The sequence below is a fragment of the Trichomycterus rosablanca genome, chromosome 10 (assembly GCF_030014385.1).
Source record: "Trichomycterus rosablanca isolate fTriRos1 chromosome 10, fTriRos1.hap1, whole genome shotgun sequence".
NCBI classification, from domain to species: domain Eukaryota; kingdom Metazoa; phylum Chordata; class Actinopteri; order Siluriformes; family Trichomycteridae; genus Trichomycterus; species Trichomycterus rosablanca.
This window is the reverse complement of record NC_085997.1, coordinates 14300512-14319967: the sequence shown is the minus strand read 5'-3', so window position 1 is coordinate 14319967 and position 19456 is coordinate 14300512. Positions and strand designations below refer to the sequence as shown.

General features: G+C 38.3%; 1 protein-coding gene and 1 non-coding gene across 3 annotated transcripts in view; one reads left to right on the top strand and one right to left on the bottom strand.

Moving 5' to 3' along the window:
- fdxr (ferredoxin reductase) overlaps positions 1-19456 on the bottom strand; it is a 72078-nt gene that overhangs the window by 3794 nt on the left and 48828 nt on the right. For both annotated transcript variants that reach the window (XM_063002854.1, XM_063002855.1), the window contains 2 exons: positions 18990-19161; positions 10375-10548 (listed from right to left, as the gene is read on the bottom strand). In XM_063002854.1, coding sequence (XP_062858924.1) covers positions 10375-10548; positions 18990-19161 — 346 coding nt within the window. The remainder of the gene's footprint in view (positions 1-10374; positions 10549-18989; positions 19162-19456) is intronic.
- On the top strand, positions 7460-7533 carry trnat-agu (transfer RNA threonine (anticodon AGU)). Its single transcript has one exon. It is a non-coding gene; the product is annotated as a tRNA-Thr (tRNA).

The following is a 19456-nucleotide window of genomic DNA, read 5'->3' as shown; positions in this document are numbered from 1 at the left end:
TAGATAGATAGATAGATAGATAGATAGATAGATAGATAGATAGATAGATAGATAGATAGATAGATAGATAGATAGATAGATAGATACAGTAGATAGATACAGTAGATAGATAGATAGATAGATAGATAGATAGATAGATAGATAGATAGATAGATAGATAGATACAGTAGATAGATACAGTAGATAGATAGATAGATAGATAGATAGATAGATAGATAGATAGATAGATAGATAGATAGATAGATACAGTAGATAGATAGATAGATAGATAGATAGATAGATAGATAGATAGATAGATAGATAGATAGATAGATAGATAGATACAGTAGATAGATACAGTAGATAGATAGATAGATAGATAGATAGATAGATAGATAGATAGATAGACAGACAGACAGACAGACAGACAGACAGACAGACAGACAGACAGACAGACAGACAGACAGATAGTACAAGTAATGTTGTACACTCTATGTAATTAAATAAATATAATAAAGATTTAGCATGTAATATAAAAAACTTATCCTGGCAGTAAATATTGTTAGATGAGATATGTAATACATATTATAAAACGGATAGAGCCGCGTTCGAAGCCATTGTAAAATCCCCGATAAACGCACACCTCTGACCACCTCACATCATTCCATATTAATACGCCACTGAATAGAAAAAAATTAATGTTATTTTCGCCCTCATGTTGCCTAGCAACACTGTTAATCGAACTATTTTGCGTCGCGGAAGAATGCTTTATTGTAAGTTTATACACAATAAATACATTTATGAATTAAACATTGTTGTATTTATTATATTTTATGTTGACCGCCGTTTTATAAAAGCAATAAGCCACTCGAGACCGTGCATTACTGTTATGATTTTAGCACGGGGAAAGAAGTTTTAGGCACTCCGCTTTGCGTCGTGCCAAAAACGTCATCCCCGTGCTAAAATCACAGTAACGTACGGCCTCTCGTGGCTTATTGCTTTAATATACGAAACTGTTGTAAGGTGTTCATTGCAGTAAATATTAACAGATGTGTAATATTGTCATTATAAACAGAGTGCCCATGAGTCTATCCTGATAGACTGGAGTTTGCATGTTCTCCCCGTGTCTGCGTGGGTTTCCTCCGGGAGCTCCGGTTTCCTCCCACAGTCCCAAAAACATGCAGTCAGGTTATTTGGAGACACTGAATTGCCCTGTAGGTGAATGGGTGTGTGCATGTGTATGTGTATATGTGTCTGCCCTGCAATGGACTGTTGCCCCATCCAGGGTGTTACTGTGTGTTCCTTGTGCCCATTGAAAATCTGGGATAGGCTCCAGTACAGACATTTAAAAGACTTAAAGATAAACAGTGTAACAACACAACCAGTTCAGCCAACAGACAGTAATTACATTGGACAAGACGTTAGATGGTAATTCAAAATTTTTGATAAGTAAATAGTATAAAACATTGGATGTTCTCAAATCAGGGTTCCTCTTTGCCCTGATTTTGTTCCTGTTCTTACTTCTGCTAACAACCATTGCTTTTCTCAGTCGAGTGGACCACACACTGTATTCTGAAACTTGCAGTTGAGTAACCACACTATGCAAAAGCACATTCTCTATGATGGCTTAGAAAAACTCTAAAGTCCAATATACAACTGCAAAGGTGTGTGCTGCACCTGTATACACTGATCAGCCATAACATTAACACCACCTCCTTGTTTCTACACTCACTGTCCATTTTATCAGCTCTACTTACAATATACATGTACATTTTCATTTTCAGCATTTAGCAGACGCTTTTATCCAAAGCGACTTACACGATGAGCAATTGAGGGTTAAGGGCCTTGCTCAGGGACCTAACAGTGGCAACTTGGTGATGGCGGGGCTTGAACCGGCAACCTTCTGTTTACTAGTCCAGTACCTTAACCACTGAGCTATCACTGGACATATAGAAGCACTTTGTAGTGCTCTACAATTACTGACTGTAGTCCATCTGTTTCTCTACATACTTTTTTAGCCTGCTTCCACCCTGTCTGTTCTTCAATGGTCAGGAACCCCCACAGGACCAGAGAGTGCTGAGAATGATCCACCACCCAAATAATACCTACTCTGTAGCGGTCCTGGGAGAGTCTTGACCATTGAAGAACAGCATGAAATTCGGGATTCGGAATTTTCTCAGGCTTTTGATTAGTTTAGAAAAGGGTGCAGAGCTTGGGGGTTCTTGGTCATAGAAACTTGTGGTGATCAGGGATGTTGGGTTGCTGTCGTTCTGCCTCTCCTGTCCGATCACTCAGGTTTGGGTAGGGGAGGTGGACGCTGATGTCCTGTGAAAGCTTTCATGACCTTGTTACCTGCTCTGATGGAAACCTATTTACCCACCGAGGTTAGGGATTGAAGTCGAGACTGCAGTGCCAACGATGCTGCTCCTGCCGGATGTGACGGGTCTGGAGTAATTGCACCAAGAATGACAAGAACTCACTGAAGACTAGACCGAATAACAACTCTATTATTATTATTTATTTATTTATTTATTTATTGCCAGTTATAACTTTCAGTTCATTTAATTCTGTGTTTGTATGATTTGTGTAAATCCTATTTATTTAAAGTATCCTCCAGGCCACCCAAGAAGGGTGGTTCCTGCTGAGTCTGGTTCCTTCTCAAGGTTTCTTCCTGTAATTTTCAGGGAGTTTTTCCTTGCCACAGTCGCCCTCGGCTTGCTCAACAGGGGTTTTTGTATCTGTTGGTCCTGGATTTTGTAAAGTTGCTTTGAGACAATGTCTGTTGTAAAAAGCACTATATAAATAAACTTGACTTGACTTGACATGAAAGGGGGCTAACAAAGCATGCAGAGAAACAGATGGACTACAGTCAGTAATTGTAGAACTACAAAAAGCTTCTATATGGTCAGTGGATTGATAAAATTGATAGTTTTATTGTTATGGCTGATCAGTGTATACTGTAGTATGATTGGCCAAAATAATCACAGATTATTAGGTGTTGTTAAAACCATGCTTTTATGGTTAGTGGGGTAATACAGAGGGTATTACTTTGATCCTCCGTATATGTTAGGACTCTTTGTAAGAATCTGGCAGTGGTTGCCACTGCACATAGGGGACTCTAAACTGGGACAATGCAAAAAGAGTAATAACCATAGGGAAAAAACATGTTCCTATTCAATTTGGTTGGAATGTGTTGCAGATTGAATTTAAATTATTAATTTAAATAATTATTTTTAAATTAAATTATCAATTAAAATACATTTAATTCTGCAAAACAAATGTTATGTTTTTAATTTGATGAAGGTCAAAGAAAATCACTGCTTTCTATTTTTGTTAGCATTTTCCATAACACATGACTATTTTCCCTTTCAAATTTTGCTTTAACCAGCTTTGTAAAGCAGTTTTAAAGTATACCTGGGACTGTACTATAACAAACCCCCCAGCACATCTCCAGACAGAGAAAGTGAGTATGGGGGCACATACAAATCAAAATTTTGAATGTAGAAATTATGCACATAGAATTTTGTGAATGCCTCGTAAAGTGGAAAAAAGCAAAACACGTGCAAAGCCGGAATTTCCAATTCTACTAAAAAAGAAAAAAAACAATCAAATATTGGCTACATCTAAAATTCTTGCACCGCCAAGAGCTGAGCAAAGAGAAGAACTCCCACACACAGCTGGATCTTATGAAGGGTGACGTGCAATTCTCCTCCAGCTTGTTACTGACAGAAAGTCTATTTTTGTATTATTGTTATTGTGTTATTGTCATTATTGTTATTGTAAATTCTGTAAATTTAGTGAATGCAAATTTTTGGTATTTAGTAAATTCTAGTTTTTTAAATTTATTGTTTATAACACTAGAGTATTGCACCTTAATTTCGTTATACCTGGTATAATAAAGATATTCTGATTCTGATCTTACAATGATTTCACTAACACACTATCATTAAAGGAGACATTTAAAACATTAAAGACAACATTAGATCAAGGAGAACATTTGCAGACAGGTTCTCATGTCTAACAGTGTTATTCTAATTGTTCTCCAATGTTATTTCTATTTTATTATACTACTATTATTATTTCTCTTTCCATTTCTCTTTTATTCAATGTATGCTCTTTGATAATGCTTTGGCAATACTGTAACTCAATACGGGCATGCAAAAAAAGTTTCGTGAATAGAATTGAATTGAGACACACAGAGATGGGGGGGTGGGGTCAAGAGAGAGAGAAAGAAAGAAGGACCGACAAGGCAAGAGGGATTGTTGTTTACAGCTGTTACTGAACAGGATAATCAACTTTGCCTGGGGATTTTTCCATTATAACAGGGTTATAGGCAAGTTTGTTAAATGTATTTACATTTTGCCAGTTTTAAACTGTGTTGCAAGAACACGCAGACACACTGCACAAACACATACCAGCTACACACACACACACCCAGAGCAAACACACACTGAAACTCATTTGCATCACAATAAGCCTCACTCTAAAGTCAAGCAAGTCAAATAAAAGCACTTTAAAGTAAACTTGGCCCTAAAACAACAGTATGTTGTAACAGATTGCCTGAGTACACTAATCTAGAACCTAGAACTACACTGACAAAGTACAGACTCAGCTTTATAAGAAATCCTGAGGGTGTAGACAGTGCAAAACCAATAACCAATGACCAAGCTGCCCTTCCTAACAGTGTCCAAAATACAGCAAATCTACTTTTAAAAATGATACCATGTACATCCTGAATTCTATCTGTGAATCTCTGAAAGTCTACACACCCCTTTCACCTTCTCCACGTTTTACTACGTTACAGATTCATTCTATAATAGATTTTATTATAAGAGTTTATTTTCTGCCTCAAGCGTCTACACACAATCGCCAATAATTACGAAGTGAAAACAGGGTTTAGAAAATATGCAATTTTATTTTACATATCTGTACACACCCTTAACCTAATACTTAACTAATGCACCTTTGGCAGCAGTTACAGCTTCAAGGCATCTTGGGAAAGAAGCTACGAGCTTGGAACACTTGTTTCTGGACATTTTTGCCCATTCCTCTTGGCATATCCCTGCAAGCTCCATCAGGTTGGATGGGGAACCTCGGTACACAGCCATTTTCAGCTCCTTCCACAGATGTTTGATTGGATTTAGGTCTGGGCTCTGGCTGGACCACTCAAGGACATTCAGAGACTTTCTACAAAGCCTCTCCTTTGTTCTCTTGGCTGTGTGCTTTGGGTCGTTGTCATGTTGGAAGGTAAACCTTCGCCCCAGTCTGAGGTCCAGAGCGCTCTGGAGCAGGTTTTCTTCAAGGATCTCGGTGTACTTAGCTTCATTCATCTTTCCCTCTATCAGGACTAGTCGCGTGGGCCCACTGCTGAGAAACATCCCCACATCATGATGCTGCCACCGCCATGCTTTACTGTAGGGATGGTGTTAGCCAGGTGATGAGCAGTGCCTGGTTTACTCCAGACGTGACGCTTGGTATTCAGGCTAAAAAGTTCAATTTTGGTTTTATCAGACCAGATAATCTTTCTCATGTTTCTCATGGTTTCAGAGTCCTCTAGGCGCCTTTTGGCAAACTCCAAGCGGGCTGTCATGTGGCTTCCGTCTGGCCACTTTACCATAAAGGCGTGATTTGTGGAGTGCTGCCTGGATGGTTGATCTTCTGATAGGATACGCACAGGATATCCACAAGGATACGCTGGAGCTCTGTCAGAGTGACCCTCGGGTTCATGCTCACCTCCCTGGCCAAGGCCCCTTTTCCCCGATCGCTCAGTTTGGCCGGGCGGCCAGGTCTAGGAAGATTTTTGGAGGTTCCAAACTTTTCCTATTTACGAATGATGGTGGCCTGTACCCTTCTCCAGATCTGTGCCTTGACACAATCCTGTTTCTGTATCAGTATCAGAGAAAACAAAATGCACCTCAGCTCACTTTTGCGTGTCATATCAAAGGGTGTGCACAGGGTCTACAAATGACATGTTACATTTAGATTTTTAATAAATTAATACATTTCTAAAAACCTTCATTCACTTTCTCATTGTGAGCTATTTTGTGTAGAATTTTGTGACAAAAAAGAACTCAATCTATTATAGAATGAGTCTGTAATGTAATAAAACACTGAGAAGGTAAAAGGGGTGTGCAGACTTTCTGGCTTGACTGATTTTTCACACAACAGTCTGAAAGACAACATCGTCTCGACCAGCCTCAGCTGATTGTTTCTGAACTGGATAATCAAGTTTCTGTTGGGACTTTCTAATCGTTAACATGATGTTTAGTCCTAGAAGTAAAAGCAAAACAAGTCCACACACACACACACTTACACACACCTACTCACTTTAATAAATGCCTGTCAATTTAATTATCTGGCAATACTCGTGACATTTATGTTTTTTTTTTAATAAATTGATCTGAGAGAGAAAGTGACTGAAAGAAAGTAAGAGAAAATAGAGATAGAGATGGAGAAAGAGGGTGAGAGAGAGAGCGCACAGTAATACTGATCATCAGCAGTAGGTTATGGGGGGACACTTTGGGAAGTTTAACTTTTTGGTCACCTCTTGACAATAGTACAGTAGATTATGCAGTGACATACCCATACCTCTTCTATGTCAGATCATTCACAGTTATACCACTATCCCCTCTGTCTGATCACAGATTACAAACATCATTAAACCCCTTCCTAGAATCAACATACACTCACAGTAATGAAGACATCAATCTGGCAATTATTCCACTAAAACAGCCCAAATTTGTGAATTGATAAAAAGATGAAAAATGGTTTGATGAAGAATGCCAACAGCTCAAGTAAGAAACCCAAGAAATACAGATTTACTTCTGCTTTAAAACTTAATATAACTTAATATAAGTGTACACTCAGAATTTAAAAAAGTGCAAGTGAAAAGAGATACAATTAAGACTGAGGATCCAAAAAACAAAAACAGATTCTAGGAGAACTGAAATAAGCTTAAAAGCAGAAACCAGAAGAACTGGACATACAGAATGAAGATATCTGGATTGCAAATTTTGAATAACTTTATAAACATTGATAAATTCAGGTCCTGAACAAAAATCAATAATTAAAACACTGATCAAATTAGAATCAGCTGTAAAAGACTCCCAAAACCCTCTAGACTACTGAGCTCAAAGATAGCTCTTAAACCAAACAAGTCAAGTGGACCTCGTGGTATACTGAACAAAATGTTGAAGAACACAAGCCAGAACTTCCATCTGGCTCCCCTAACCATGATTCCCCTGAACCCTGAGTGTAGGCTACTCATTACAACTAGCAGTAACCTTGGGAAACCCTTACAAAGCATCATTAACACAAGAATGATCAACTTACTGTGCTGAGTAAAAGTCCAATCAAATTTATACCAAATGACCACACCACTGATCATATTTACACCCTATAGGTACTAATTGTGCTACATGTAAACCAAAAGAAAGATACAAACTTTGCTTGTTTTATAGACAAGTATTTGATTCCATTTGGCAGTTGTAGCCTAGTGGTTAAGGTACTGGACTAGTAATCCAAAGGTCGCTGGTTCAAGCCCCACCACTGCCAGGTTGCCACTGTTGGGCCCTTGAGCAAGACCCTTAACCCTCAATTGCTTACTGTCACAGTACTGTAAGTCGCTTTGGATAAAAGCGTCTGCTAAATGCTGAAAATGAAAATTTAAATTTGGCACTACAATATTCCTAGAATATGGTGTATGGGGTAAACAAATGTCAGCCAAACAACAAATGTGGCATAAATATTGACAATAAAAGAACTGAATTCTTTTCTCAGAAGCATGGAGACAGACAGGGCTGCTGCTTAAGTCCAACACTATTCAATATCTACAATAATGAATTGCTCCCTATGTTAAGTGTAGGTTACTTCGCTGACATCTGAGTCGATGTCTTATAACACCCTTTAACAAAAGTGGAGATAAATTCCCTAATGAGTCTTCTGGGGCTTAAGGCTTCTGTGTGAACAGTAAATCTGGGGAAGGTTTTCAGTAGAACTTCAGTAGAAAATTCAAGAACAATTAAATATTGGCTATATCTAAAATACAATGTCCCCCCCCCCCCCCCCAGTCCTATCCCTACAAAGCCTTGAGATGCCAGCTGAGCAAGGAGTAGAGTTTTCTGCACGAGGCGAGTTCATATGCAATCAGCCTTGTGCACGGAGAGCCACACCCTGAACAGTATTATTCCTCTACTCTGTGCAGACACCATCAACCAGCACGCAGAGGTCGTAATTGCATCAGTTATGAGGTCCCTATCCGGCTCCCTCCCTGGATGGTAGAGCTGCAGAATAATATGCTTTTTGCAGCATTGTTTAATTTACAGCATTGCCTTTCTCAAAGGTTGTCTTCAAAGGTATTGAGGCACCTTTGTGAAGCATCCACCAACCAAGGACAGATAGGAAAATGTTTACTATTTGATACATGGATATATACAATCCCTAGTAATTGCACCAATTGCCTTATTTTTTTACTGAGGAAATTTATCTTTTACAGTACAGTACAGTTTACTGTTAAAAAAAAAGTACAGCTCTAACATTTAGTCAAAAGTTTACATATACTTGTAAAGAACGTGTCATGTCTTGGGATTTGGAAAAATCCTATAACTGTATTTACGAGGGAAACAAATGCTGAAACTCAACCTCAAACTTAAAACATTTATGCACACCACATTTCCAGAAATGTTTTCTAGGGTTAAAAAAAAGAATCTAGCAATAAAAAGTAGAAGGTAATTCCCTCTGTTACCAACTTACTGTGGAATGTTGCTATAAGCAAAGTACAATGACGATCAGTAAAAACACTCAAAATATTTTTTTTCTGTTTTGGTCCGGTCAGTTAAATGAAGATTTACGAAAATTAACAAATCACAGATTTTTCTTTTTATTGTATTTTACCAAATGTCCCAACGTTTCTGAAAATTAGGTTTGGAAATTTGAGTTATTTCAAATGTATAAATTTTATTGTTGCCTTTCTAAAAATCTGACAAAAATATGCGGTGCCAAAAATAAAATACCGTAATATATACCTCGCTATCATTATTAATCTTAACTCATAACTCCTCTGTGTCAATGTAAACAAAGACAATTTAAATGCATTCCTGGCCATTTTTAAGCCTTGTTTATTTATTGAGTGATTTATTTTAAGCCATTCTGGGTAGATTTGCTCTGATGGTGAAAATGTAAAATTGGTCTTTTATGAGTAAGGCCCTACCTAATTCACAGGCATGAAAATTGAGTCACAGGCTGTGAAATAATCCGTTTCCAGTGTAAAGTGCAACTTGATGTGAAATTTAAAATGTAAGGTCTGCATTTAGCAATTTAACATTTTTAATTCACAAAGTGTATAAAATATGAGGCGCTTAATGCAATATGAGGTAGTCCTAGCAATCATACGCAATCATATGCCTTAAAAGAACATGCCAGTAAAGTATTGTGCAAACTCTAAAGATGTTTGGTTACACTAGCAATCAGTTCTAGCATCAGATGTCGAAATGTGGCACTTTAAAAAAAAAAAAAAAAAGTTGTGATTTTTAAAAAAGGGCCCTATTTATAAGGGCAATCAAAGTTCAATTAAATTCTAAGATTGCATCTTTATTAGATGACTTGTGTGGAATCTTGAAAGATCACTACCAACCGGGGTCTTTCAAAGTTTCACAGGGTTTATGTAGTTTGAAATTATATAGACTTGTGTATCTTTTGTCAAAAGAATAAGAACTGAAAGTAGTAAGATGTCAAGATGAAGCCATGAGATTGAAAAGGAGCAGATGCAGACAAGGAAGTGTGCATATAAAGACAGACATATTTAGATCAGCAAAATGTGTGTGTGTGTGAGTGTTTGGTAATTTACATTTTATTAGTAAATCTAATAGATGACCACACAAGGAGCAAAGACTGAAAGACTTGAGCTGGGTGAGGGTAAAGAGGAAGTATAAATACTTGAGTCTGATCTCAGATCGGGACCTTTTTCTTATTGCTCTGATAGCTGACTGTGATGGGGAAAAGGTCTCCGGCCGGGTTTATCCTGTTCGATCTTCTTACTATCTTTGTAATAAATACTTGTGTTTGAACTCACTAATTGAGTTGCTAATTTCTTTCATAAAAGAACACCACACTTGTTAACATCCACATTTGAGGGATTTCAGTGAACCAACTACTTCTGGGGAGATTTACAACTGTTTAGTGTTTTGTATATTTGAAGACAATGGTTCTCAGAGTGGTACAGTGAAGTCTCTGATTCAGACTGAAATACTTTTAACAAATTTTTAGAAACCCACAATTAACATATAAAAAACTACAATTCTTGTAGTTGAACTGTTTTTAATTATTTAGTTACTGTAAAAAAAATCTTTTTAAATAGTTTGTAAACATTTGATAACTGTCTGTGTGTTTATGTGTTACCTCGTGTCTTTAGTAATGCAGTGATCTCTGAGGAACCAGCCTTGTTGATGGAGAGGTTCAGCGTTCCTGAGTCGATGTCCTTCAGTAGTATCCGTGCCGTTTCAAAACTGTCGTTCATAGTAGTGGCGATCACACCGGTTGGTCCACGTTTTACCCAGCCACTGCAGTACAGCCCTGTATATAGACAAACAAACAAATATACACAATCATATATTCAGAAGTTATTCATAAAAATTGACACATTAACATAAAGTGTTCTTTATGGTGGAGTCACCACAAAGACATTCTCTTAAACATAACTGAATTTATTAAAGGAACAAATTTATCTAACGTGCATAACAAATCATTATCTTAGAAGAGCTAAAACAGTTAAATGTGAAAAATTAGCACAAATGGTGAGGGCCAAACACTTTTTCACAGCACTGTAGCTGTATTTTTTCTTCGTCCCTGTTTTTTCGTTCCTTCCAATTCCACACTGCATTTTCTTTTGAAGAGTGACATGCACAGTGGAGTCAGGCAAAAATCTTTTTATAGTTGCCACATATTTTCCCAGCCTTGTAAGTCTTTTGCAGTTACACAGGTGTTTTATTCATTGCCCCGATGAGAACGCTAAGGCCTCTAGAATGAAGTTTTGGGCTTTCTCCCACTTCCAGGCAAGGTTGTTGCTGTGCCATAAGTTTGAAACGTCCAGACAGTAGTTCCAATGAGATTCAAGATTCAAGAGTTTTATTGTCATGTGCACAGAAAAACCAGCAGTTACACTGTACAATTGAAATTCTTACTTTGTTCGTCCTCCAAACGTCAATATAAGTATTATACATAAAAACAAAAATTAAACTAACACAAATTTTTTTTTTAATTTTTTTTTTTTTTATTTAACCTTTATTTAACCAGGAGGTCCCATTGAGATTCAAAATCTCTTTTACAAGAGAGACCTGGCCAAGGTTGCAGCCAAACCACAAAACAAGAATTAACAACATCTTAAAACAATTTACATTTTAAATAATTAAACATGTGCAATATAATAAATAGAACACAATATAAAAATACAAAGAGTCTCAAGAAAAACAAGTACAAGTCTCCATCACTACATCCTTTAAGATAGCTTTAAATTTATTTAAGGACATAAGTGTTTCTATTTTGAGCACTTTTTGTATTTTATTCCATCCCCAAGCTGCCGAATAGGAGAATGCAGTTTTTCCTAATTCAGTTGGCACTCGTGGTACATTAAAAAGCAACCACTTATTAGAGCGAAGCTGATATGGACCAGAGCTAACAAACAGGAGATTACAAAGATACATTGGAAGTTTGCCAAGTATTGCTTTATAGATAAAAATATACCAATGCTGTTGTCTACGAATTGTAAGGGATGTCCAACCAACTAAATTATAAAGGATACAGTGATGAGTAAGGGACTTGGAATTTGTAATGAAGCGTAATGAAGCATGATACACTGAATCCACATGTCGCAATATGTGGGATGCAGCATGCATGTACAATATGTCACCATAATCAATCACAGACAGAAAAGTAGCTTCTACAAGTTTCTTTTTAGCACTGAATGTAAAACATGATTTGTTTCTAAAATAAAAACCAAGTTTTGCTTTAAGCTTTTTAACTAAATTTGCAATATGTACATTAAAAGATAGCTTATCATCTATCCATATTCCTAAGTACTTGTAAGAAGACACTCTCTCAATGAATTTCCCTTCTAAAGACAAGATTCTTTAAAGACAATAAAAAACTTAGTATAAAAACTTTTTAAATATAAACTTAAACTATAAAAACTTTTATATACAATGAGTAAAAATAGAAATAAAAGTAAACTAAGGTAGTAAAAAAGGCACATAGCAGCAGTTGTTTAAGGTGCAGACAAATTGTGCAATGTTTAAGAATATAGCAGCATTTTAAGTTATTTTAAGTAACTTTTAAGTTGTTTAAGTTTTTTTAAGGTGCAAATATGCATAGCAGCAGTCATTGGATATACAGTTGTGCATTGTATTATGAGGTTTAATGTTCATGAGGTAGGTTGTGTGTGTGATAGTGCATGTTTGATCACAAGCCTGACTGCCTGTGGGTAGAAACTGTTGGTCAGTCTTGTTGTTCTGGCCTTAATGCTTCTAAAGCGTTTGCCTGATGGCAGAAGAGTGAAGAGGTTGTTTTGGGGGTGTGTGCTGTCCTTAATTATGTTGTGGGCTCTTCTGACCACCCTGGTCTGATAAATATCCTGTAGTGCAGGGAAGGATGTTCCAGAAATTCTTTGTGCAGTTTTTATTACACGCTGGAGAGCCTTCCTGTCCTCTGCAGTGCAGTTCCCGTACCAGACTGTGATGGAGCTGGTAAGGACACTTTCGACTGTGCATCTGTAAAAGTTTTGACATGCCAAATTTCCTTAGCCTTCTTAGAAAGTACAGTCTCTGTTGAGACTTGTTGATAATATAGCGTGTGTTGCAGGACCAGGTGAGATCCTCACTGATGTGCACACCCAGGAATTTGAAGGTTTTCACCTTCTCCACCACTGTTCCACCTATATACAGTGGTGTATGCTGATCTCCTCTCCTCCTGGGGTCCACAATCAGTTCCTTTGTCTTGTTTATATTTATTAAAAGGTTGTTTTTCTGACACCAGTCCACAAGATCTGCTACCTCCTTCCTGTATGCCGTCTCATCCTCCCCAGCAATAAGACCAATGTTGTAACACTTAAACACTTCAATCTATGTGGTCTACAGTGGTGCTTGAAAGTTTGTGAACCCTTTAGAATTTTCTATATTTCTGCATAAATATAACCTAAAACATCATCAGATTTTCAAGTCCTAAAAGTAGATAAAGAGAACCCAGTTAAACAATTGAGACAAAAATATTGTACTTGGTCATTTATTTATTGAGGAAAATGATCCAATATTACATATTTGTGAGTGGCAAAAGTATGTGAACCTTTGCTTTCAGTATCTGGTGTGACCCCCCCTTTGCAGCAATAACTGCAACTAAACGTTTCTGGTAACTGTTGATCAGTCCTGCACACCGGCTTGGAGAAATTTTAGCCCATTCCTCCGTACAGAACAGCTTCAACTCTGGGATGTTGGTGGGTTTCCTCACATTAACTGCTCGCTTCAGGTCCTTCCACAACATTTCGATTGGATTAAGGTCAGGACTTTGACTTGGCCATTCCAAAACATTAACTTTATTCTTCTTTAACCATTCTTTGTAGAACGACTTGTGTGCTTAGTGTCGTTGTCTTGCTGCATGACCCACCTTCTCTTGAGATTCAGTTCATGGACAGATGTCCTGACATTTTCCTTAAGAATTCTCTGATATAATTCAGAATTCATTGTTCCATCAATGATGGCAAGCCGTCCTGGCCCAGAAGCAGCAAAACAGGCCCAAACCATCATACTACCACCACCATGTTTCAGAGATGGGATAAGGTTCTTATGCTGGAATGCAGTGTTTTCCTTTCTCCAAACATAACGCTTTCATTTAAACCAAAAGGTTCTATTTTGGTCTCATCCGTCCACAATACATTCTTCCAATAGCCTTCTGGCTTGTCCACGTGATCTGTAGCAAACTGCAGACGAGCAGCAATGTTCTTTTTGGAGAGCAGTGGCTTTCTCCTTGCAACCCTGCCATGCACACCATTGTTGTTCAGTGTTCTCCTGATGGTGGACTCATAACAATTAACATTAGCCAATGTGAGAGAGGTCTTCAGTTGCTTAGAAGTTACCCTGGGGTCCTTTGTGACCTCGCCGACTATTACACGCCTTGCTCTTGCAGTGATCTTTGTTGGTCGACCACTCCTGGGGACGGTAACAATGGTCTTGAATTTTCTCCATTTGTACACAATTTGTCTGACTGTGGATTGGTGGAGTCCAAACTCTTTAGAGATGATTTTGTAACCTTTTCCAGCCTGATGAGCATCAACAACTCTTTTTCTGAGGTCCTCAGGAATCTCCTTTGTTCGTGCCATGATACACTTCCACAAACATGTGTTGTGAAGAGCAGACTTTGATAGATCCCTGTTCTTTAAATAAAACAGGGTGCCCACTAACACCTGATTGTCATCCCATTGATTGAAAACAACTGACTCTAATTTCACCTTCAAATTAACTGCGAATCCTAGAGGTTCACATACGTGTGCCACTCACAAATATGTAATATTGTTTTCCTCAATAAATAAATGACCAAGTATAATATTCTTGTCTCATTTGTTTAACTGGGTTCTCTTTATCTACTTTTAGGACTTGTGTGAAAATCTGATGATGTTTTAGGTCATATTTATGCAGAAATATAGAAAATTCTAAAGGGTTCACAAACTTTCAAGCACCACTGTAAATAATACATCACAACTGAAGCAAATTAAGGGAGGTCATACAGACTAGCAGTAGGTTTTAAGATTGTCAATATTATGTATGGGTTGAATAACTGCTAGCTACTCTAAAATACAGTAGACCATTGAGTTACAAACGGTTTACCATACAAACGATCTTTTTCAACTTAATGTATGAACGAATTTTGGACTACGAACAGACATTCGCGAAACACGTACTCCATCTTCTCTCTCTCTCTCTCTCTCTCTCTCTCTCTCTCTCTCTCTCTCTCTCTCTCTCTCTCTCTCTCTCTCTCTCTCTCTCTCTCTCTCTCTCTCTCTCTCTATATATATATATATATATATATATATATATATATATATATATATATATATATATATATATACTGTATATATACAGTATATATATATATACACAGTGTATACAGTATATATATATATACACAGTGTATATATATATATATATATATATATATATATATATATATATATATATATATATATATATACACACAGTATATATATACAGTGTATCACAAAAGTGAGTACACCCCTCACATTTCTGCAGATATTTAAGTATATCTTTTCATGGGACAACATTGACAAAATGACACTTTGACACAATGAAAAGTAGTCTGTGTGCAGCTTATATAACAGTGTAAATTTATTCTTCCCTCTAAATAACTCAATATACAGCCATTAATGTCTAAACCACCGGCAACAAAAGTGAGTACACCCCTAAGAGACTACACCCCTAAATGTCCAAATTGAGCATTGCTTGTCATTTTCCCTCCAAAATGTCATGTGATTTGTTAGTGTTACTAGGTCTCAGGTGTGCATAGGGAGCAGGTGTGTTCAATTTAGTAGTACAGCTCTCACACTCTCTCATACTGGTCACTGAAAGTTCCAACATGGCACCTCATGGCAAAGAACTCTCTGAGGATCTTAAAAGACGAATTGTTGCGCTACATGAAGATGGCCAAGGCTACAAGAAGATTGCCAACACCCTGAAACTGAGCTGCAGCACAGTGGCCAAGATCATCCAGCGTTTTAAAAGAGCAGGGTCCACTCAGAACAGACACTCAGTTGGTCGTCCAAAGAAGCTGAGTGCACGTGCTCAGCGTCACATCCAACTGCTGTCTTTGAAAGATAGGCGCAGGAGTGCTGTCAGCATTGCTGCAGAGATTGAAAAGGTGGGGGGTCAGCCTGTCAGTGCTCAGACCATACGCCGCACACTACATCAAATTGGTCTGCATGGCTGTCACCCCAGAAGGAAGCCTCTTCTGAAGTCTCTACACAAGAAAGCCCGCAAACAGTTTGCTGAAGACATGTCAACAAAGGACATGGATTACTGGAACCATGTCCTATGGTCTGATGAGACCAAGATTAATTTGTTTGGTTCAGATGGTCTCAAGCATGTGTGGCGGCAATCAGGTGAGGAGTACAAAGATAAGTGTGTCATGCCTACAGTCAAGCATGGTGGTGGGAATGCCATGGTCTGGGGCTGCATGAGTGCAGCAGGTGTTGGGGAGTTACATTTCATTGAGGGACACACGAACTCCAATATGTACTGTGAAATACTGAAGCAGAGCATGATCCCCTCCCTCCGGAAACTGGGTCGCAGGGCAGTGTTCCAGCATGATAATGACCCCAAACACACCTCTAAGACGACCACTGCTTTATTGAAGAGGCTGAGGGTAAAGGTGATGGACTGGCCAAGCATGTCTCCAGACCTAAACCCAATAGAACATCTTTGGGGCATCCTCAAGCGGAAGGTGGAGGAGCGCAAAGTCTCGAATATCCACCAGCTCCGTGATGTCGTCATGGAGGAGTGGAAAAGCATTCCAGTGGCAACCTGTGAAGCTCTGGTAAACTCCATGCCCAGGAGAGTTAAGGCAGTTCTGGGAAATAATGGTGGCCACACAAAATATTGACACTTCAGGAACTTTCACTAAGGGGTGTACTCACTTTTGTTGCCGGTGGTTTAGACATTAATGGCTGTATATTGAGTTATTTTGAGGGAAGAATAAATTTACACTGTTATATAAGCTGCACACAGACTACTTTTCATTGTGTCAAAGTGTCATTTTGTCAGTGTTGTCCCATGAAAAGATATACTTAAATATCTGCAGAAATGTGAGGGGTGTACTCACTTTTGTGATACACTGTATATATATATATATATATATATATATATATATATATATATATATATATATATATATATATATATATATATAAGAGCAGAGTGTGAAGGTTCAATTAGCAGGGTAAGAGCACAGTTTTGCTCAAAATATTGCAATGCACACAACATTATGGGTGACATACCAGAGTTCAAAAGAGGACAAATTGTTGGTGCACGTCTTGCTGGCGCATCTGTGACCAAGACAGCAAGTCTTTGTGATGTATCAAGAGCCACGGTATCCAGGGTAATGTCAGCATACCACCAAGAAGGACAAACCACATCCAACAGGATTAACTGTGGACGCAAGAGGAAGCTGTCTGAAAGGGATGTTCGGGTGCTAACCCGGATTGTATCCAAAAAACATAAAACCACGGCTGCCCAAATCACGGCAGAATTAAATGTGCACCTCAACTCTCCTGTTTCCACCAGAACTGTCCGTCGGGAGCTCCACAGGGTCAATATACACGGCCGGGCTGCTATAGCCAAACCTTTGGTCACTCGTGCCAATGCCAAACGTCGGTTTCAATGGTGCAAGGAGCGCAAATCTTGGGCTGTGGACAATGTGAAACATGTATTGTTCTCTGATGAGTCCACCTTTACTGTTTTCCCCACATCCGGGAGAGTTACGGTGTGGAGAAGCCCCAAAGAAGCGTACCACCCAGACTGTTGCATGCCCAGAGTGAAGCATGGGGGTGGATCAGTGATGGTTTGGGCTGCCATATCATGGCATTCCCTTGGCCCAATACTTGTGCTAGATGGGCGCGTCACTGCCAAGGACTACCGAACCATTCTGGAGGACCATGTGCATCCAATGGTTCAAACATTGTATCCTGAAGGCGGTGCCGTGTATCAGGATGACAATGCACCAATACACACAGCAAGACTGGTAAAAGATTGGTTTGATGAACATGAAAGTGAAGTTGAACATCTCCCATGGCCTGCACAGTCACCAGATCTAAATATTATTGAGCCACTTTGGGGTGTTTTGGAGAAGCGAGTCAGGAAACGTTTTCCTCCACCTGCATCACGTAGTGACCTGGCCACTATCCTGCAAGAAGAATGGCTTAAAATCCCTCTGACCACTGTGCAGGACTTGTATATGTCATTTCCAAGACGAATTGACGCTGTATTGGCCGCAAAAGGAGGCCCTACACCATACTAATAAATTATTGTGGTCTAAAACCAGGTGTTTCAGTTTCATTGTCCAACCCCTGTATATATATATATATATATATATATATATATATATAGTGAGTGAACATTCGTACAGTGGACGGTGTTTTTCTGGTGATTTCTTTATATTTTGTAAAATTCAATATTAAAATGTCCCCAAAGAAGGTGCAGAGGAAGCGTAGTGCTGAGAAAATGAAAAAATATATTACTATTTGTTGTTGTATAATTACTCCTGCCAGTAGCTGTCACTGTGTATCAGACAGAGGGGACAGTGAGTGAGAGAGAAGAAGGAAATCACTGAGTAAAGTATTCTTTCTTTTGTGCAGTTACACCTACAAAATACAACATTATTGAAATAAAGAAGGAAATAATAGAGAAATATGAGAGTTATTGTTGTTTCTGGTAGATACATTTTATAAAAAAAGAAGGACATTTATTATGGTGTATGGTACAGCACACGTACTACACTGAAATGTGATGTGTGTTTTTATGAACAGTACAGTACTACTGTGTATTGTTGTTTATTATTGTTTATTACAGTATTATCTACTCTATAATTTAAGATTTAAGGGAAAATACACTTTTTATTTATAACAAAAAAGACCATGTAAGACATTAGAAAGGTTAGGTAAGGGGGGTTTGGGAGGTCTGGCACGGATTAATTCTATTTACATTATTTGTTATGGGAAAAATAGGTTTAACTAACAAACATTTTGACTTAAGAACAGCCCTTTGAAACCAATTAAATTCGTAAGTCAAGGGTCTACTGTACTTCTATTTTTTAATTTGCTGCATCATTTAACTGATAAAGACTTCATTTAAAGCAAAATCTAGCTCTGCAGAAGTTTAAAAATATATATTTGGGGTGGGGGGTTGATTATTTTCATATGCAACTGCACTTTATGGTGACAAATAAAAACCTCCTGCTCTTACCAGCCGTGTGCTCTACTCTTCCCGTGTCGTTGGGCACAGTGGCGGTGCAGGCATCAAAAGGCACTGAAGGGTCAACAGACAGACTCTTATAGCCGATGCTGCTGATGACCATCCCACACTCTAGATCCTCCATCTGGCCTGTGGGCAGTGCTCCAGCCTCTTCTCCTGAACCCTGAATACACATATACCGTGATACAATTCCAGATACCTAAAAATGTCCAGATCTAGGTAGAAACATGATTAAAAACTTTCTGGTTATTTAGCTTTATCTTATACTGACAACATGAGATACACTATACTGCCAAAAGTATTCACTCACCCATCCAAATCATTGAATTCAGGTGTTCCAATCACTTCCATGGCCACAGGTGTATAAAACCAAGCACCTAGGCATGCAGACTGCTTCTACAGACATTAGTGAAAGAATGGGTCGCTCTCAGGAGCTCAGTGGATTCCAGCGTGATACT